This window comes from Lepidochelys kempii, chromosome 2 (genome assembly GCF_965140265.1).
Source record: "Lepidochelys kempii isolate rLepKem1 chromosome 2, rLepKem1.hap2, whole genome shotgun sequence".
In the NCBI taxonomy this organism is placed as follows: Eukaryota; Metazoa; Chordata; order Testudines; family Cheloniidae; genus Lepidochelys; species Lepidochelys kempii.
The window spans coordinates 61,621,912-61,641,961 of record NC_133257.1 but is presented as its reverse complement, the minus strand read 5'-3'; the positions used below and the strand labels follow the sequence as shown (position 1 = coordinate 61,641,961).

The window sequence follows — 20,050 nt, the reverse complement described above, 5'->3', positions numbered from 1 at the left end:
TTTGATAGCTGCTTTCAACTACCTGAAAGGGGGTTCTGAAGAGGATGAATCTAGACTGTTCTCAGTGGTAGCAGATGACAGAACAAGGAGTAATGGTCTCAAGTTGCAGTGGGGAAGGTTTAGGTTGGATATTAGGAAAAACTTTTTCACTAAGAGGGTGGTGAAGCACCGGAATGGGTTACCAAGGGAGATGGTAGAATTTCCTTTCTTAGAGGTTTTTAAGGTCAGGCTTGATAAAGCTCTGGCTGGGATGATTTAGCTGGGGATTGGTCTTGCTTTGAGCAGGGGGTTGGACTAGATGACCTCCTGAGGCCCCTTCCAACCCTGATATTCTATGATTCTATGATGCTGACCATGAACGGAGCAGTTCTGTATAACTGGAGAGTTCCTTGATGATTTTATAAGCAGGAAATCTTTGGACTCTAATCTGCTGAAAATCTCTAGTGACATAGTGAACACCCTGATGTTACATATACACACTGTACCTCTTTGGATAAGAAAGCTGACTTTACATCTGACAGTTGTTTTAGAATTGATTAAAATAATTTTGAAAACATCAATTTGCCTTGGAAAGGAAAATTTGTGATTCAATTTTTGAATATTACAACCTGGTGATCAGTGTCTCAACCATAACTGGCCAGGCAAAGTTAGGCCTTACACTCAACTTCAGGCATTTCTCTTTGTCCGTAATGCAATAATTTTTGAATGCTGCATCCACTCAATTCCAAAATTTTAATAAATGGTTTAGGCATCAATGAGCAGAACCTTATTGAGTCTGGTGAAAATCGGAAACTGGACATGGAAAAATGGCGGTGGGGAGAGAAGGTGGCGGGAGAGGGGGTTGGACACAGAGCCCATGGCATCTGGTTAGCAGACCAATCAGCTTCATCAAGTCTGTAATTATCTGCTTGATGGCAGCCAATAACACCCCTCATCTCATCTCTGCCCTTCCTCCCAATAAAGTTTAAATTGTTCTCCCAGGCAGAAAGGAAAGAAAAAATGGTGGGGGTAAATGTGGGAAACCCCTGGCATGAAAGATGGAGTTGGAGGTTGCAGGTTCCCTGAAAAAGAGGGGAACGGGAGGGTGGCACATATGGAGCTTGCGGGAATGGAGGGATTCAAGGAGTCACTGGCCTAGAGAAATAACTCAACCTACAGAAGGAATAAAATGTGCAACCCTCTACTATTCATTTTACTATTACATCAGGCGCCATCTTTTTAACTATAGTTTCCAGAATAACATGAGCCACATCAGCCATGAAATTCACTGCTGTAGAAAACAAGTAAAGATATATTCCAAACTTCGCTTTCTGACTAATTAAGTCTCTGCAATTGTTATAAGTATAAGTGCTCTTGCTGTATATGGATTTTAAACTGATGCCTTTAAAACAGAGCCAAAAGCTTCAGAGATTTTCTTTGAAGCTAACTCAGTTTTTTCTGACCGTGAGAGGTCTCAGGCCTACTGCTCTTTCAACAAACAGTTTAGTTTTTATATTTTAAAAAGAAAGATTAGTGTTAAGTGCTGCAGTGCACTTTGACGTAATCTGCCCTGAAACTATGGAAGTCTAGATATAATTTCATGCTGGAGATCTATTCTTATTAAACTGTATGTTCAGCACTTGAGAAATGAATACATTGTTTTCTGTATGTGCAAGAATGTGAACTCACGATGACAAATTTAAACAGCATCTCAATTTAGAGTTTGGAGACTTGTTTGTTTGGAGCATAGGTGGGAAAACCACTCAGATCTACAATACATCAAAATCAATGGTAGCTGGATCAGGTCCTAACCATACAGTCTCCCTCCAGCTGTGAATATGTAAAATGGAACCTTGCATGTAATGGGTTAATAATTTCATGATTATTAACCCTTCCTTCCTGTTTCTTAAATGTTTTGTATAACCTTCACAGACATGAATAGGTTTAATATATTTTACTTAATTCATAGACATTTACAGCAAAGGCTAGTTTTCTTCTGAAATTGAGGGTTGTTTTTTTTAAACTGAACTAAATACTAAAGGCAACAATTCCAATTCTCTTAAAGGAATATATTCCCATCTAAATAAATAATCTACTGTTAGCGTTCTTTCTGGTTCAGTAACTGAGAAAAGAGAAAAAGAGGAACTGCAAACCAAATCTATAATATTCAATCCTGTACATATTGTGTAATATTATTATTCATACAAAACAACTAACACATACCTGGGAAGGGAAAGAAAATAAAAATAAGGTGGGGGAGCGGTGCATGTGCACACATAGTATGTAATTGTTACTGCTGATGACTAATTGCAATTTACTGTCTGTATTTACACATTTGAGCCAGAGCTGAGACACTGGCCAGCCAATCAAATATCTAAGAACTGCCTTAACACATTTACACTAAAAATGCTGACTAACGTTTGGGGATTTATGGCAGTTATACCAAGACAGAGAACTAAAAATTTTAATGTGGTAAAATTGACTTACAAGTTAATTAAAAACAAGCCAAATCCAACATTCTGAGGCCATGTGGCCTTTGCATTGTGGGCCTGATTCAAAGTCCATTGAGGTCTGTGGAAAGATTCCCATTTACTTCAATCTGATTTGGATCAGGCTCCATAACTGGGGGCACAATAAATTATTAGAATGAAACAAATGTTCAACTGGCTATTAAAATACCTTAATAATAATGATCAGTCTGATTATTTTGATTTCACTCACACTAAATATTAGAAAATATTCTTTTTAATACCTTCACATGGTGAAGCTGGTTGTCAACTGCTATAAGATGGGAAATATTTTCCAGAAGTGCAAATTCTCCCAGTTCATCTATATTGTTATTGCTGATATTCAACACTGACAAAGATTTCTGGAAGAAAAAAAGAAAAAAACAACAACATAGTTTTCTCACATTGCAAAAGTGTAATAGTAATTCCTTTGAGAAAAGTCTGTCAGCAGGGCCACATTGTGAATTTTGTAAGCTCTGGCTAAAATGTGTAAATGAGACTACACAGGATCATCTAATATTTCACATAATCTTTGATGCTGGATGTGCATGTCCTCTGTATAGGGGCTTGAGGGTCCCTACAAGGATATGTATTTTTGGTCATGAGTCAACCTGCAACAATGTTGTATCTCTACTGTTTTCATAATATAATGCTTAGCATTTATATAGCATTTTTAATTTGAATGTTTCACAGTGCTTTATAAAGGTGGGTAAGTATAACTCAAAGAATTCTTGGTGCCAACTGGCAGAGGGCTTTACAGGGATCCACTGGGTCAGATACTGCATAACAGTTCACTGAAGGGTGGCATGTGAGGTCTTTACTGTAAGCCAGTTGCCCCCTGGACATTATAATCGTTGCAAAATGTATGTGTGGATAGTATTAAGGAGCTATGTATCTATACTGAAAATCATGTTCTTGAGGTCTTGGATCTAAAACAGGCCACCAGTGGAGGACATACCTTGGAGATGTTCCTTTCAGGCAGAAGGTAACTGGCACTTATTTCCCTGTCTTGTCATTTGTGTATTGTATGCTGTGATGCTTCCTGGGGGTACCCAGGATTGTAAGGTGACTTGCTGCCACCTGCCCTTAGCGTGAGGAAGCCTCATCTGTGCCCGATGGGGGTCAGTTCTCCAACTCCATCAGCCATGAGCAACACCAGCACTCCACTCCAGGCCTTGTAGGCCCCGCTGTTACTTTGCAGGTTAGTGATAGGGACACTCCAACCCTCAAGCCCACTGAGCCTCTCCCTGGAGTGTCCAACCCTGGCCCCCCTGGACACTCACAGTATTCACCAATCCACTACTTCCAAAGAAACAGCTTACTAGTTTCACTTTAGATCACCACTCAGCTTAATTCAAAGCACTTAGATTTATTTATAGTGAATCAAGAGTACATTTATTTAACAAAGCATAGAGATTCAAGTAGAAGTACTGGAAACAAATGGTTACATATAAAATAAAATTATAACGCATTCTAGAGCCTAAACTTAATTAACAAGATACTCACGTGTAATAAAGTATTGCTCACCCCAAATTCTTGCAATGCTTTACAGCTAAGCAGGCTGTGACCCTTTTTTCAAATGACACATGCAAGCTGTCAGTTTGCCTCCTAGCTGAAGGATTCCATGTGTCTCTTTGCACTCCAAGATATACCAGACCAATTCTTCAACTTTATTCATAAATAGGGCACCACCTGCTATTTGTTTCTTCCTGTTGCTTTCTTCTCTTGTAGATTTCACAATCTCTCAATTTGTACCTGAGTGACAGTGGGGCCTGCAAGGCCTAGAGGAGAGTGCTTGTGTTGCCTTTGGGCTTCCTTGTGCTAAGGGCTGGTGGTAGAGAGGTGCCTCATAAACCAGAGGACCATGAAAGCATCACAATAAGTATTAATAGGCGTAATTTCCAGATGCAGAGCTGAGACAAAGAAGTTAATTGACTTGCCCATGGTCACACACCAAGTCTACAGAAGAGCTGGTATTAAAATCCATATCTCTTGACCCCTACATTCCTTGCTCTAACCACTAGATTATACTGCCTTCCTTTCAGACCTGATCTCAGAAACCTTGTTCATATGCGTACTCCTTTCTCATATGCACAGTCCTATTGACTTAGCCTTTCTTTTGGAACTTACCCTCTTGATGACTTGATGAGTCCAACAATGAATTAACATGATCTGGGCCTTTTAGTAACGTGCAACTTTTTGGAAAACAACATGGGGTAATCCATCATGGAACACTCTTTTGGAGTACCTATGGTGATCCCGCTGGTCTATCCCCAAAATAAATGTAGTTTAGGTAACATTTATCCAAATTAGCAAAATATCGTATATTTTTATGTCAAAGAAAAAAAAAGGCACTTTTGTGTTTAGGAACTGGAAAAAGGCATATTGAATGAGCATGTTTAAATCTAGGCTAGAAAAGGGACTAATTATTGGTTGACCACTGATTCTTTCAGCAGTGCTGTTTCTTTCAGCAGTATAAATCTAGAAACCTAAATCCCTCTAGAAGCTGATCTGAAGAGTAAGCTCTGCATTTCAGAAAAGGGCTGAAGTTTTAGCTCTACCTGTATGCTTCCTGTGCATACAATTAATAACCCCAAACTTCCCAAACACTGGTCCATGGACCGTTGCTGGTCGTCAAAACAATAGCTGGTAATCCATGGAGAGATGACTGGTCTCATGTTTCTGGCCCTTTCCTTGTTTCCAGCCATGAGAAACAAGAACAGATGGAAGAGGAAACGAATGTGAAGAGCAAAAATAGACATTATGATTAACTTTGTACAAAAAGGACAAAAGACATCACTCTAAAGATGATTGAAGAAAAACCTGATTATGTTTCATAGACTGAAAAAACTGTTCATCCTTTCATAAGGATTTCCCCCAGAATGCTGCCAAATTCATTGGCTGCTGGGTTATTAACTGTAAGTGCCAGCTCTGAAAAAGTTTGCAAGCTTTGGATTCAAGAATTGAGTAATTGACTTCTCTATGATAAATCCCTTCTCTCTTTTCAACTTATTCACTGTTTATTTCTTCTACATACAGAAAGCATATCCTTCAGCTTCAGGCAAATAAATAAATACATTCCACAAATAAACAAGCAAACGGGTTGCTAGACTCTGCTGGAATGTGGCACTCCAGTTTTTTCCTAGCTATTTTCTAAGTTACATGGAGAGAAAAAAACCCTAACCCTTTACAGATCCCAGTGGAATGGAGCCATTATAACTAAGGAAAAGTGGGCAATATACAAAATATTGAGCCATCCATACTACCTTCCTTTCATAGGTCTATTGCAGGGGTTGGCAACCTTCGGCACGCGGCCATCAGGGTAATCTGCCCATGCTGCCTCCTGCAGCTCCCATTGGCTGGGAACGGCCAACCGTGGCCACTGGGAGCTGCGTGGGGCCATGTCTGCAGACGGGCAACGTAAACAAAATGTCTCACGGCCCGCCAGCAGATTACCCTGATGGGCCGTGTGCTGAATGTTGCCAACCCCTGGTCTATTATCACTGCTTGTCAGAAAATTTATATATATGCTTACTGCCAGGGAATGAAGAGTTCTTGGATCAAACAAGAGCTTTTCTCCAAGAGGAAGCTGCTGGCTTTCAACATGTAGCTCTCTCAGTTCTTCAAATGTTTCCAAGCCCTCTACTACAGTGATGAAATTGCCTCCCAGATACCTGCAAAAAACAATGTAAATGGGACTTAACACAGTTTGAGGGTAAAAGAAAAACAAAATCAAGCAGATCCACACTCAAGTCTCAAAATAGAAATTAATCCCTTATGGGCATTATTAAACTGTAGCAATTAATGTGTTAAGGAATTGCAACTGAGTGAGGAACTCCTATGTAAATATACTTGTATCCAACTGTACTATTTATAGATTAATAGATGCAAGTCTAGTCTATCAATTCTATTAGTCTATAGATAATAATACTATTGTTAAATCTTCTGGAAAAGAAGACAATATTTCAAACAGAGTGAGTCTAATGATAAATTTCAAATAATATCCATCACTACACAGTCTATGTGGTCACAGAACACTTGAATGGAAATATTATATAGCTAATGAAGGGTATTTATACTTTCTGGCAAGGCTCCTCCTTTGCCTCATCAGTCCAAGTTTCTGCCTTTGGCAGAAGGGGCCTAAAGTAAATCAGTCCTACTCTGGAGGTTTTGAATGATTTGGACTTTTTTCCCCAATGATTATAAGGTGAGTCTCAAGGTAGGCACAAGTAGTTCTCTTAAGCACAAAAAACAAACTCACGACACAAAAGAAATATATTTCCTTGTCCTTCTCCAAGGTGTTGACTGATTATGCTGGCATCTGGCTTCCAGCCCTTCCGCAAACAGAAGTAAACTTGGTTGTTTCCCCTATAGCAGGGGTAGTCAGTAGGTGGACCGTGGGCCAAATCTGGACCTCCAGATGCTTTTGAATGGACCCCAAAATATTTTTATTTACTTATTATTGTTGTTATTTTCACTGATCTTGACTATACCTTGACCAAGAAATTTGGACCTTGACAAAAAAATAAGTGACTACCCCTGTCCTATAGGGAGAAGGGCAGCCTTCTACCTAGAAGAAGCTTTTTCTTGCTGATAGCCCTAACCCTGCTGTAGCTTGTTTAGCATCCCTCTCTCTCACCAGAAGAGGGTTTTTTTAAGGTCACCAGCATCACTTAATTGGACTCAGGTGTCTCTAATTAACCTGAGGTAACCTTGTTTCAGTACATAGGGAAAAAAGCCTTCACCATTCTAGGATTGATATACCTGCCTTCCACCACATTCTTGGTGGTACTAAATACTATCCGTTGATACTAACAAATAAATCACAAACTTCAGCTTTTAGCTGGTCTAAGTGACCCAATTCAGCTTCCAGAGAGGTTAAATGCTTTACTTAATACTTTCAGGTAGCGGTACAACTTAAAGCACGTAGGCCTTGCTTGGTTTTACCCCCTAGATCTGATTCTCATCAAACGCTCTACGCCACACCCTGGCTTTTATCATGCCTTTCCCTGCAACCACTGAAAAAAATAACAAAAAAACACTTTCTTATAGCTGTCAGGTCTGACTTTGTCACACATTTGAAAGACAACATTTAGCTTACTTATAGGGAAAGGACTTCAATACTTAACTTGTTCTTAAATTTCTTATTAATACATAGTATACAATTATAATTTTTGATTTTTTCAAAATAAAAGACAATTTTCACTTACAGTTTCTCAAGTTTTTTCAGTGATGTGAGGTTCTCTATACATGAAATGCGATTGTTTTGCAGGTACAGGTGTGTTAGATTTGAAGCAAAGCCCAAGTTATGGATTTGTCTAATTTGGTTATCATACAAATACAGGACATTAAGATTTCTGCACAAAGAGAGGTCATCCTGCAAGAAAGAATAAAATGATTATATTCAGCTCCCTTACAATCAACTTCTGGAGCTTATTATTTTTTGCCTTAGATTCAGTTCTGCTGTATGATCTAGCTGTAGATTTTCACCACTGACAAACACTAACTTTAATTCACCATTTGTAGTAAACATAATTAAGCAACTGTCTCCTGGGGCAAAGACTGATTTTTCTCTTTAATGCTTTGCTGTACTGAAACTGAGAATTCTGGCTCTCACCAGGCTGTGAACATGACTTAGTTTATGATCTCATTGTCTTTCCTGCCTTCTTCAATTAAATTTCAGGAAAACATCTGTTCAGTGGATTGCTGCCTCAAATGAACTAAAAGCTACCTTAATATGTCATTGGTGTAATGGAAAACAGTTTCTTGGTGAAGAAAATATAAAAAGGTTGAATGTATTTTACTATATTTCCTCTTTTAAGATTTCACCAGAATCTGACGCTTGCTTGAAAGACATTCTTAAAAATAACCTGAAAAATACATAAAATTCTGCTAGCATATTTATATCAAAGTATTCCTAAGACATCTGTCACCTTGGTATCTAAAGACCTGTTCCTGCAACTGGATCTTCATGGCAGACCCCTGCTCCTGGGCTTAGCTCTTTTAACTTCAGTGGGGCTCCGTATGGGTGCAGGGGTTTGCCTACATGGATCCAGTTACATGATCAGGGCCTAAAACCTTTACTGCTGAAAACAGGGTTTGATGTTTTGTTTTTAAGAAATCCGTCCCTGGTATGAGCTTAGTTGCGCAGGGTCTAGTAATTTCAAAATACAGTCAGTATCTTGAGGGAAATCAGAACTAATCCAGGCCCCACTGAAATCTATGGCAAAACTCCTATCATCAAGTTGAAAAGGAGCAGCATAGAAGTCACAGTTTTACTCGTTTAAAATTAAGTACCGTTATTTTTAAAATGGTTAGGCCAAAGAGAGCAAATTAATTCACTAATGAAAGCTCTAACTTGTGCAATTTTGGACAACTGTCATACTGGTCCAAATTTGTTAGACTCATTAGCCTCACTTGACCTATATCCCAACCTGTTTCTCTCCTTCCCCTTCCCAACCTTCCTCCAAATTGCAGGAAATAAATCATAGGCAAGTGCAAAGAATTTGCAACCAGTGAACAACTCTTCCGTAAGATTCCCAAGAGAAGAAAAAATAGTTGTTTAAAAATGAAACTAGTGCTGTATTTTAGCAGCATTTGAGACTATTACTACCTCTTTAAAATAATGAAAAATCTGAGCTGCAGAGTTTCTGTTTCCCCCTTTCTCTCTTGGTCTTTAATTAATTACTTTTATTAGATATGATTTGCATTGCAGCAATGCCCAAAGGTCCCTAATTAGCATCAGTGCACTGGGTAAACTTTACAGCTCACATTTTTCATGAACTTAATAAGGTGGCAAATGTCTCAAGTTCAATTAAAAGACAGCAAACTAATTTCATTTTTAAAAGAATATCTATATATTTGTCTCTTCTATGGAATGTTACAAAAGAGATTTTAAACTTTAACCTTTTTTAAACTACAAAACATTGTTTAACATTTGAAAGGCAGAAAGCTATTGACTGCATCTCTCTTCTTCAAAGCGCAATTGCTTTTATATACTACTTTCTTTTAAAAAAAAAAAAATTAGGTAACATAGCTGATGTGCCCAATGCATACTTCCTGTGTGCTGGATACATAGGTTATACTCCCCCTTTCATGCAGGTAAAAATCCCAACTGACTTCAATGACAGTTTTGCCTGCCTTAAGAAAACAGAATAAGGCCAATGGTGAAGAACAATTTTGTTAGTCAGTGGGAATTATAAAACACGGAAGTGTATGAATATATGAAAGAACCACTGGTACTATCACAGCTATAAGGTGTTTATATTCCAAATATCTGTACATTCCAAATTAATCTTATGTGCTGCCAAGTACATGCAGGCTCTCCCGGAGTATCTATTTTTAAAAATTCAGCAATGCATGCTAAAAGAAAAATCAGGGTTTGATCCTTCAGGACAGGAAGGAAAGAGAGACCATAATTTTGCAAAGGGAAGCCACAGGCTAACCCTAAAAGGCCCAGACTCCAATGGTATTGAGCCAAAGGTGTGGCATGACAAAAATGGCTAAAATGTGTGTTTCCAAATAGACCTTTTAAAAAATTTGGTCAATTACAATGTTTAAAAATATAATATAGGGATCAGCACTGTCCTCCCAACAATTAACAAATAATCAAAAACAGCACTAAAACATCCTAAAACCCAAGCTATAAACTAAGTTAAAAAATAAAAGTAGTATTTTCATGATTTATTGAAAAGTTCTTACAATTGTATCAATATTTTTATCTGATAAGTTCAGGTGAGTTATCTTTCTCAGATACTGTGCCAGGGACTCTTCTTTGCGGTTTTTGTGATTGATGCTTTTAGCAATTAGATCCACCGTTAGTCGAACCATAATTCTGTAATTAGCCAAATTTTCACAAAAACTGGTTTGATATCCCTAAGAATTCCATATATTCTTGTAAGTGGCTTTTCTAAAGTGCCTTTAAAATAAAATGAACAAATAAGATTACAGTGTTTTTATACAGAAATTCTGGCAAAGTTAAAGGAACATATTTTACCAAAAATCTCATTAAAGTTTAATGTAATTTTCCCCATGCAATTTCTCTCACATTTACTGCTAGGCATGTATGTATAAACAGAAGTCTCCTCTTTTATAATCAACTGCTTCCCTCCTGGTTTTCATTTTCTTGTTTTTGGAGTTTTTCCAAAAAATAAATGATTATATCACAATATTTTGTTTGTTGTTTCAGTATGTTTAGGAGGCTTGCAACACCCACTTCTAGTCAATTTCATACTGAAACAGCACTACTATCTGGAGCAGTAGAAATAATTCCTGGCCACTTTTAGGTAAATAACTAATTACTGACAGTTCTTAACCTTAACTTCAAAAACACTTTTATCAGCAGTTAATCAATTTACACCAAACCTAAGAAGCTTTAATTATATCTGATATCCTTAAGGGTTCAAAAATGTAACTCTAAATTAACATTTGTCTATTACTGGGGTTGGTGGCAGGTCTTATCCTAATGATCAGGGGTTCTCAAACTTCATTGCTTTGCGACCCCCTTCTGAAAACAAAATTATTACGTGACCAGGGAGGGGGTGGAGCCCAAGCTCTGCCACCCTGGGTGGTGGGAGAGGGAGCTGGAGCCTGAGCCTCACTGCCCCAGGTGGGGGTTGAGCTCAGACTTTAGCTTCAGTCTAAATGCTGGCCCTGGTGACCCCATTTTGGGGTCCTGAACACAGTTTGAGAACCGCTGCTATAGATGCACCAATTTGGAGTTAACACAACTCTGTAGTGCTGTTTGTGAGCACGCAACTTTAAAGTGAGTAAAAAATTAATACTGAAAATGTGCCAAACCTAGTTTTATCACTTACAACACTGATAAGTATGAAAATAAAATATTAAAAGACCACTGCAGCCTAAATTCTTAGGGAGGATTGACCACATGCAAAGTCTAAAGTTCAGCAGCTTTCAGTTGTACATGTACAAAACAATTTTATTTAGTTTTATTTAATGGAGAAAGTATACTTTTTTCCTACTCACTTAATTCAAAATGGGCTGAGCAGATTCTCCTTAAACTTTCCCCCAGAATTTCACCAGTGACCTGAGACAAATCATGGAGAGCATAGTGTTATCAACTCCCATGAAATTTGTGGTTCTTCTTAAATCCCAGCGCCTGGATTCATGTGACTACATGAGAATTTAAGCTTTCTTAAAAAAAACAAACACACATTTCTCTCTCTCATGGTTGTGGATCAAAGCTTAAAAATTTTTGGTGCCACACCCAAAGGCACATAGTACCAACTCCACATTTATTGTTTTAAAAAGCTTGTTATTTTTAAGCCAATATGATGATCGGCTCAGGTCAGCAATACTAAAAGTGTCACAGAAGAAATGAAGTCTGAGAAACTAAGCAGCAGGTGAAATGCAAGAAGAGCATCTGATGCGACTTCAGTGCTTCCTGCTGATACAGGCTTCTACCCACACTCTATACCAGGGGTTCTCAAACTGGGGGTCAGGACCCCTCAGGGGGTCGTGAGGTTATTATGTGGGGGGGGGGTCGCGAGTTGTCAGCCTCCCCCCCAAGCCCCGCTTTGCCTCCAGCATTTATAAATATGTTAAATATACAAAAAAGTGTTTTAATTTATAAGCTGTGCTGTGTCACCGGTACAAAAGTTTGAGAATCACTGCTCTGTACATATCAGGCCCTAATATGCCATGGAGCCACCCAGGGGTGCTGGAACAATTTGTATAGTGGGGATGCTAAGAGCCATTGAATCAAACAGTAGACCCGGTATGTAATGGAAACCACTTCAAGCCAGGGCATGCTGCAGCACCCCACACCCCTAGTTCCTGCCCCTATGGAGCCAGGGTGCAGCCTTCCCCACAGCTCCCTTCCCCACCCCCCTTCTGCCTTCCCCCCACCCATCACTTCCCTCCGCCTTCCCGGCCCATCTAACCCAGTGTGGTGGCAGCACCTCTCTGCCCACCTCCACCCATCTGTTCCATCCACGGCTGCGCCTCCCTCTCCCCCAACTTCGGCCCAGCGCCGCCGCCCCTAATCCCCCCAGCGACGGCAGCACCTTCCCTCCCTCTCCTGTGCTCGTGGCCGGTCGCCCCGCGCCCACCACACGCACCGCCCCCCGCCGGCCGACCAGCGCCAGCCTTGGTGCGGGGCGTGAGGGAACCACGCGCGGGTTCTCGAGCCGTCCGCTTCAGGGCCGGTTGCTAGAGCGACAGAACGCCCGCCGCCGAGGCTGCCGGGTGGACGGTTCCTCCGCCCGCAGGAGTGGGAGGGGCTGCAGTCCTGCGTCTAGCCTCCCGCTGGCTCAACTGCCGCCGAGGGTAAGGGGGCGGAAGGGAGGGAGAGCAGAGGACTCGCGCGCATGCGCACTGGAGGCGAGAGCGCCTGGGGTTGCGCCTCCGTGTCAGATTTGGGGGGGGGGGGTTCCCCGGGAAACTGGGGCCTTTACCGTGCAAACCCTCCGGGGGGCAGAGCACTGGCCCCGTTTCCCGTCCTCCCAGGGCTGCTGGTTGAGCCGCTGGCTCCCAGCCCCTGGCAGGAAAAGGCGCCGAACGTCCGCTGCTGTGCGAGCTGCCACCAGCGGCCTCCGGGCCGCTGCTCCCCCGGCCCTGACGGTGGCTGTGGCGGCCCCTGAGCCGGCCCAGGACTAAGGCCACAGGCTTATGCCGCATGCATGTCGAGCGCATCGCTGGGGGCAGGCTGGGAAAGGTGACACAGTTACAAAATAAAATTAAGAAAAAACAAACCAGGAGCCCGTTCTGGCAGGCACACTGTGGTAGAAGTTCAGGATCCTAGGGCCCTGTCCTTAAATTAGGCGAAAAGCCCTCCCTCCCCCATCCCAGGCAGTCAGGCACCATTCCCAGGCAGCAAAATAGTGTCTGCTGTGGGGTGACGAGGTGTCTGGTCTCCGGCCCGCACCGCCGACCGGGCCATTAAAAGTCTGGTCAGCCTTGCTGCAGAACGAAGGCAGGCTACTCCTTGCCTGTCCTGGCTCTGGCACTGCACCCCGGAATTGGCCAGCAGGTCTGGCTCCTAGGTGGGGGGCACAGGACTCTGTGCACTGCCCCCATCCCAAGCCCTGGCTCTGCACTCCCATTGGCCAGAAATGTGTGGAGATAATGTTTTGAGTTTTTGGGTATTTACATATGTATGAGCAGGGCCCACAATGTAATCAACAGTTTCTGTCTATACTGTATTCTGATAGTTCAGAGATCAAAAGAACATCCTAGCACAGTGGTTCTGAAATTTTTGTATTGATGACCCCGTTCACACAGCAAGCCTCTGAGTGCGACCCCTCCACCCCAAGAAATTAAAAACACATTTTTAAATATTTAACACTATTATAAATGCTGGAGGAGAGGCGGGGTTTGGGGTAGAGGCTGACAACTTGTAACCCCACACGTAATAACCTCGTGACCCTCTGAGGGGTCACGACCCCCAGTTTGAGAAACCCTGTCCTAGCATTTAAATGAATTGTAAACAGGGGATATCTCGGTATTCATCTCTTGAAATGTACTGTGAATGGTGAAGGAACAAGCAAATGGCCCGAGCCTTTGGGATTGGTAGAACCTTTTCTTTTATATGAAGAAATAAGATTTACAGAAATTTCCATCATATTTGACATGGGTACCTGGATGGAGGCCTGAGGCTGGATCACTTTAAGAGAACTGTGTTGTCTGGACTTCTGAGTAACCAGTAAGGTAATAAAGAAGCTCTTTCGTGGTGGCTTGGTTAATCTAAGTATTGTAATATTGACCATTTTTTTGGGGATTTTCTGCCCCGTTCTTTGCAGTTCACCCTAATTGAGTGACCACAGCTGGCTCCCCATTAGGACCCCACTCACAAAAGCACTTTGGGATTCTCAAGGAGGAGACACTATGTAACTTTAAATTACAAACAATGTTGTTATGCTTTTTAGGAAATGCCTTGAACAGGTGTAAATTGAGTACCTTCTCCTTTAGGCAGGGGAAGTGTTCCTTCAATAAGGGATTACTCATTTTGTGCGGTACAGACGCTTCCCGATTCACGCAATCATTCCGTTCCGGAATGCCTTGCGTAACTTGAATTTTGTGTAAGTCGGAAACATATACCCGACCATTACGCAAAAAAACAAACAAAAAAAAGCCCTCCTATTTCTAGCTACAGAACTTTTTCCATAAATGCGGATTTGTGTAAGTCGGGTCTTGTGTAACCCTGGGAGCGTCTGTAACTGCAGTCCTTCAAGATGTTTGTCTCTGTGGGTGCTCCACTTCAGATGCATGTGTGCCTATCAAGCCCTTGATCAGAGATTGTCAGTTAGCAGTGTCTGTTTGGCCTGCTCATGTGCCCTATGCCTCCTTGTGCCAGACACTGAGACTATATAGGGGTGTGCAGGCAAACGCCCCCCCCCCCGCCCCAGTTTCTTCTCCAACCAAACAGTCCCTAAGGAACAGTCCAAAGCAGGGGGAAGGTGGCAAGGTAGTGGGGCACCAAATAGGTATGCATATCTCAAAGAACTGCAGTCAATGCATAAAGTGAGTAACCTCATCTTCCCTATGCATTCTCCACTTCAGGTGACTTCTGAGCAGTATCCCCAGATGCAAGAGGAAGCTTCAGAATAGAGTCCAGAAGTAAAGACAGTATTGCAGAACCAAAGTGCTGCACTGGATCTGACACCATGGATCAGGGCCTAATGTTTCACAAACATATGTATTGAAGCCCATATAGCAGCCCTACGTACTTCAGATACTGGTACATTCTTCAGTAGTGCGGTAGATGTTGCCTGCAATCTGGTTGAATGTGCTGTCTCCCTTTGGGGGTCAAGGGGAGGGGATGAATGCCTGCAACATCATAGCAAGTGATAATACATCTAGATATCCATCTCAATAGTCTCCGATTAGAGATCAAGGATCTTGTGGATCTATCCGCAAAGGAAACAAAGAGGCTAAGTGACTTCCTAAATTGCTTGATCCTATCTAAATAGAACGCCAGTGCCCTTCTAACATCCAAGGTATGTAAACAGGATTCCTGTAGAGAACTATGTGACTTTGGGAAAAACACTTTTAGATGATTGGATTGATTAAGGTAGAACTCTAATAGAACCTTAGGTAAGAATTTAAGGAGTGGACCTAAAGAAACTTGTCCCTAAAGAACACTGTAAATGGGGGGAATCTGCCATCAAAGCTCTAATCTCCCTGACCCTCTGGACCAATGTGATAACTGCTGAAAAGGCCATCTTCATAGATAAATGAAACAGAGAAACAGATTGCCTTTTGTTCAAATGGAGGTCTCATAAAGTAACTGAATACAAGGTTGAGGTCCCAGGTCAGGGTGGGGTTTGTAATCTGCAGACAGAGATTCCCCAAACCCTTAATAAACCTAGAATATAAGAGATGAGCAAATATGGAGAATCTTTCTACAGGATGATGAAAGACTGATATTGCAGCCAAATGGACCTTAACTAAAGAAACTGGGGTCACCAGTCAGTTCAGATCCAACAGATAATCCAGGATGTCTGAAAGTGGCACCAAGTCAAGCAGGAGGCAGCGATGACACCACCAATGGAAGAATTTTTTCCATTTCTGCATGCCGTGAGGCAGAGGACTGGTAGGTTTGGATAAAATGCATGACTTGTGTCTTGTGACAAGAGATAATGGTCAGGAGCTTGGATGATGGTTGGACACATAGATGAAGCAGGTAAGGGTAGTCCGGAGATTGGGGTCTCGGTACCAAGAGGTGCTCAGTACCTGTGAGGAATGGGGATTCTGGTTCATCTGTTATCAAGAGTTGCTTAGTATATCTGAACTCCTGTGGTACCAAATAGGGGATTGGTACTGATGCAGAAGCCAAGGCCACTGCCTATGGAGCAGGGGCATACCGAAGTAGAGGCTGGTGGAGTCTGGCGCCATTGCTTGCTTGGTGCCGAAAGTGCTGTATGCCTGGGTACCAACAGCTGGGCTGAACTCAATGATGCCAGTCTCAAGTGTCTGTGCTTTCCTTCCTTCCTGGTAGAAAGTACTGAGGCCCTATCAGACCCATGTCTCTCCTTTGTGCTCTAGGATTTTATGGCCTCGCTGGTACTGCAGGAGGAATCCTTCAAGTCAACAGTACCGAATTGAGAGGTTGAGGCTTTGGAGACCATAGATCTCACCAGGGACCTGGACTTTTTTAAAACTGGCACCTTAAGGTGAGAATCTATGCCACCCTTTTAGGAAACCTTTACTGAAGCCTCCAAAGTCTTATGTTTCTTAAGGGAAGCCTGCACTGAGACGCTGGATTTGTCCAGTGACAGATGTGCAGGGTGACTCCTCGCCAGACTCAGAAGCTGGCCGAAGGGAGCATTCCATCATAAACAGAGAGATTAAACTCAGACTGCTATTCTTTGCCCTGGATTTGAGGTGTTACCCCGAGAAATAGATTTTGGGGCTTACATCAAATAATCTACCTATCACCCCCCTCAGTCTGTCCTTCTGAGGTTTCTGAGGTTGTTAAGGAAACATTAAAAGGACACAGATATAACCTTCCAATAAAATTATTGACACAGGCAGTATTATTTTCCTTAATAAAGTATCTTTTTATTAATGTAACTAATAATCCCTATTACACTATAATCTAAAAGAAACAATCAGACACAAATCCCTAATTGTGAGTTAAAGAGCATCTAAACTGCAATAGCATACCGTTTAAATGATTCTAAGCAGTGTGCTTTGCTACAGTCTGTGCTGTAGCCGGTCTGTGCTGACAGCAGTTCTTATCTTATACTTTTAAGTTTAACATAGATAAATTACAATGAAGACATACACACACACACTTCAAGCATATACAGGGCCTAATACTATACTAAAACTATGCTACACTGTATGTGATAAAATAACTTACTTCCTCTGCTGATTATTTGTAGATGTGAAAGTTGCCGGTGCTTGCAGCTGTTGCTGCTCCCGACTCCCTCTCTCTCCTCAGCAGTATTCTTTTCAGAATTCTAAGCTGGTGTTTTCTCTTCCAAAGTGAGAAACGACATTTGGGAGTTATTCCGTCCAGCAAGTCTTCTGTCCTCTTGGGCAGCTTTCCGATATCTCTCGCAACTGTCTCATTCAATTGCCTTATTGAACTCCTGGGGGGATTCTGCACCAAAAAAATTAAAAATTCTGCAAAATTCTGCATATTTTGTCAAAATAACACAATATAATTACACTAGCTTCAATTATTTTGGTAATTTATTTCAAAATACCTGTCAGCAAGTATGTCTGTAACAATACAGACAACAAAAAAGATTCAGAAAATGTTTTTTGACAAATAGATTCCTTACTATGCATATTAATACAGAACTCTGAGTAATGGTTCATTTAAACTACAATACAGAACCATATTTCCTGCACCCCTCAGAAGCAGTGCAAAGACTTGGGGGAGTCAGAGGTAATGGAGGAGCTGAGGGAGAGGGAAGTAATTGCTGGGAAGGAGCCTGGGTGTGAACTTGGAGGGTTGTTGGGTCTGGGTGGGAAAAGTATAGAACAGGTTTTTTTTTGGGCGCAGGGATTGTTAGGGAGTCCAGGACCAGATTATGCCATTCTGAGGCCCTAAACTATGTCAAGTGTAAGAGGCCCCATACCATAAAAAAAAGAATTATTTTCACAGGAAGGATATTGAATATATAAACACGAAAGCTTTATATTTGCACATATACAAAGTAAAGTTGTACAAATAGAATAATAATCTAACTAAAACACGTCTTGCAATATGCCTGTTTGTAAAATAGTTTCAAATTAACATATTTTCATCTATGATTTCTTAATTAGTAGATATGAAAACTTTATATCTACAGCAACACAAAAGCAGTTACAGTTAAACAGACCAGCTTACTTCATGGAAGCAGTACAACCTGCAGTATGTCTGTTGGCACATCACATTAATTTTAACACTGAAATTTAAAATATTTTCTTTTGTGATTTTTGGAGAGCAAAGACATTGATGATGTCTTCAAACGATAAGCTATGGAGTTTGTCACTTTCAACACACAAAATGCTTAGGGCAAATAGCTTTTCTTGCAGCATTGTTGTCTGCAGTTCATTCTTGATATATTTCAGTTGTGAAAATGACCTTTCTCCTGAGCAGTTTGTTACCATTAGATTAAAAAAAAAAGCCACAAAATCACTTTAAAAAACCAGTAAAAAATATTATATTATAAATATTGAAATTTTATATATATATATACACAACAACAAATAATATTTTATTAATATATGTATGCCGAAAACCTGTGTTATTTTACGAGGATATTTCTGTGAAAGTTAGTGCTATTTTATCTATGTTCTCACAGGAAAACAAGAGAGGATATATAATTTTTTTTACACCATGAATTAGTAAAATTATCTTTCTTTTCATATGAATAAATGAAAAATTGTTTGATTAATTTTGTTAGGGAAAGACAAAGTTTATCCAGATTATATATAAAATATATTTACAAATGTTTATTCTGATTTAATTTTCACTATGAAACAATGAATTGTTCAGATTTTTCTTTTGCCATACTATAAAAATACAATGTATTATGTATATGATATGTGATTTATAAGTCTATATAAGAATTTTTACATAGCATACTACCTATAAAAAATATTATCTTGCGTACTCCAAACCTGCCAAGCAGAAAATCCCAGTCTTTTTTCTAGGCAGACATCTCTCTTCGCGTTTGCTTTTCTATCCTCTGTCCTCCCACAGGACCACTAATTAATCTCGAGTAAAGACCTCGGACACACAGAGTGACAACAAGCTATATGCACAACAGAGAAAGAAGAAATTTACAAGAAAAGAGACTGGTAATCTCTAGACAGCCATTGAGAAAGTGAGAAAAACTAGCCTACATTCAAGCAAATATAATGAATATTTAATAGCCTATAAATCATATATGCACATAGTTTAAAATAACTTGCTCAAAAAGTACTCAGAATATTTTGATATATATGTATATCTTCCTTCACTTCTCTCAAAACCCTCTATTTATCCTTTTGTCAGCACTCTCTGATATTTATTGTGAAGGTTCCCGAAACTCAGGGAGGGAAGCCAACACAAATTTATTCTCTTCAAGATCCACTTGACGCAAGTCCCTAGAATGATCACCTGCAAACTCAGTCATGTGAAGCATGGATAGCGCATGAAGCAGAAAGTGGCGTGCCCACTAAAATACACAATTGTACATATGTACAGCTCAAAAGAAAAAAGAACACACTAACACCTAAGAAAATGATACATGACGTCACTCCCAGGACGAGTCCCATAGGAGTATGAGCTTGGCAGGATTGCTTAATGACACTGCCATCTCGGACCTCACATTTTTCCCAGTTTTATCAGCTGTGAGATTATTTATTTATTTAAATAAGTTATGAAGGCATGGTCAGAATTTTACCAGTAGCAGCTGGCCAACAAAACGCTGCTTAGGAAACTGATAGCAGACTTACTCATAGAAATACTATTTTTACAAGTGCAATTATCGTTTTTTCTCAGCTCTGGCTTCCCACCTGTCAATAATGAAGAATTAGTGAAGGGTAAGGGTATTTGTGTAGCCAGATGTGTATATTTTTGTCATATTTCAACAAAAATGTCTGTAATTTAGAGAGAATCTTCT

The 20,050-nt window shown here is 40.6% G+C and overlaps 1 protein-coding gene and 1 long non-coding RNA gene across 20 annotated transcripts in view; one reads left to right on the top strand and one right to left on the bottom strand.

Moving 5' to 3' along the window:
- PPP1R42 (protein phosphatase 1 regulatory subunit 42) overlaps positions 1–12,763 on the bottom strand; it is an 80,253-nt gene extending 67,490 nt beyond the window's left edge. For 14 of the 17 annotated variants that reach the window (XR_012157173.1, XR_012157174.1, XR_012157176.1 and 11 more), the window contains exons 1-5: positions 12,566–12,763; positions 10,188–10,404; positions 7,697–7,863; positions 6,022–6,160; positions 2,732–2,848 (exon numbers count right to left, since the gene is read on the bottom strand). Coding sequence is in view for 13 of the 17 variants with exons in the window: in XM_073330953.1 (XP_073187054.1) it covers positions 2,732–2,848; positions 6,022–6,160; positions 7,697–7,863; positions 10,188–10,316 (552 nt within the window). In the remaining 4 variants the exon portion in view is untranslated. Of the gene's footprint in view, positions 1–2,731; positions 2,849–6,021; positions 6,161–7,696; positions 7,864–10,187; positions 10,405–11,471; positions 11,533–12,511 lie in introns of all 17 variants that reach the window. The other 3 variants (XM_073330950.1, XM_073330949.1, XM_073330951.1) reach the window with 3 other exon arrangements.
- LOC140906636 (uncharacterized) lies at positions 12,617–20,050 on the top strand. 3 transcript variants are annotated; one of them, XR_012157178.1, is made up of 4 exons: positions 12,617–14,153; positions 15,006–15,442; positions 15,854–16,618; positions 19,147–20,050. It is a non-coding gene; the product is annotated as an uncharacterized lncRNA (long non-coding RNA). The 3 variants fall into 3 exon arrangements; XR_012157179.1 differs by having other exon boundaries at positions 15,006–16,038; positions 16,491–16,618; XR_012157177.1 differs by having other exon boundaries at positions 15,006–16,618.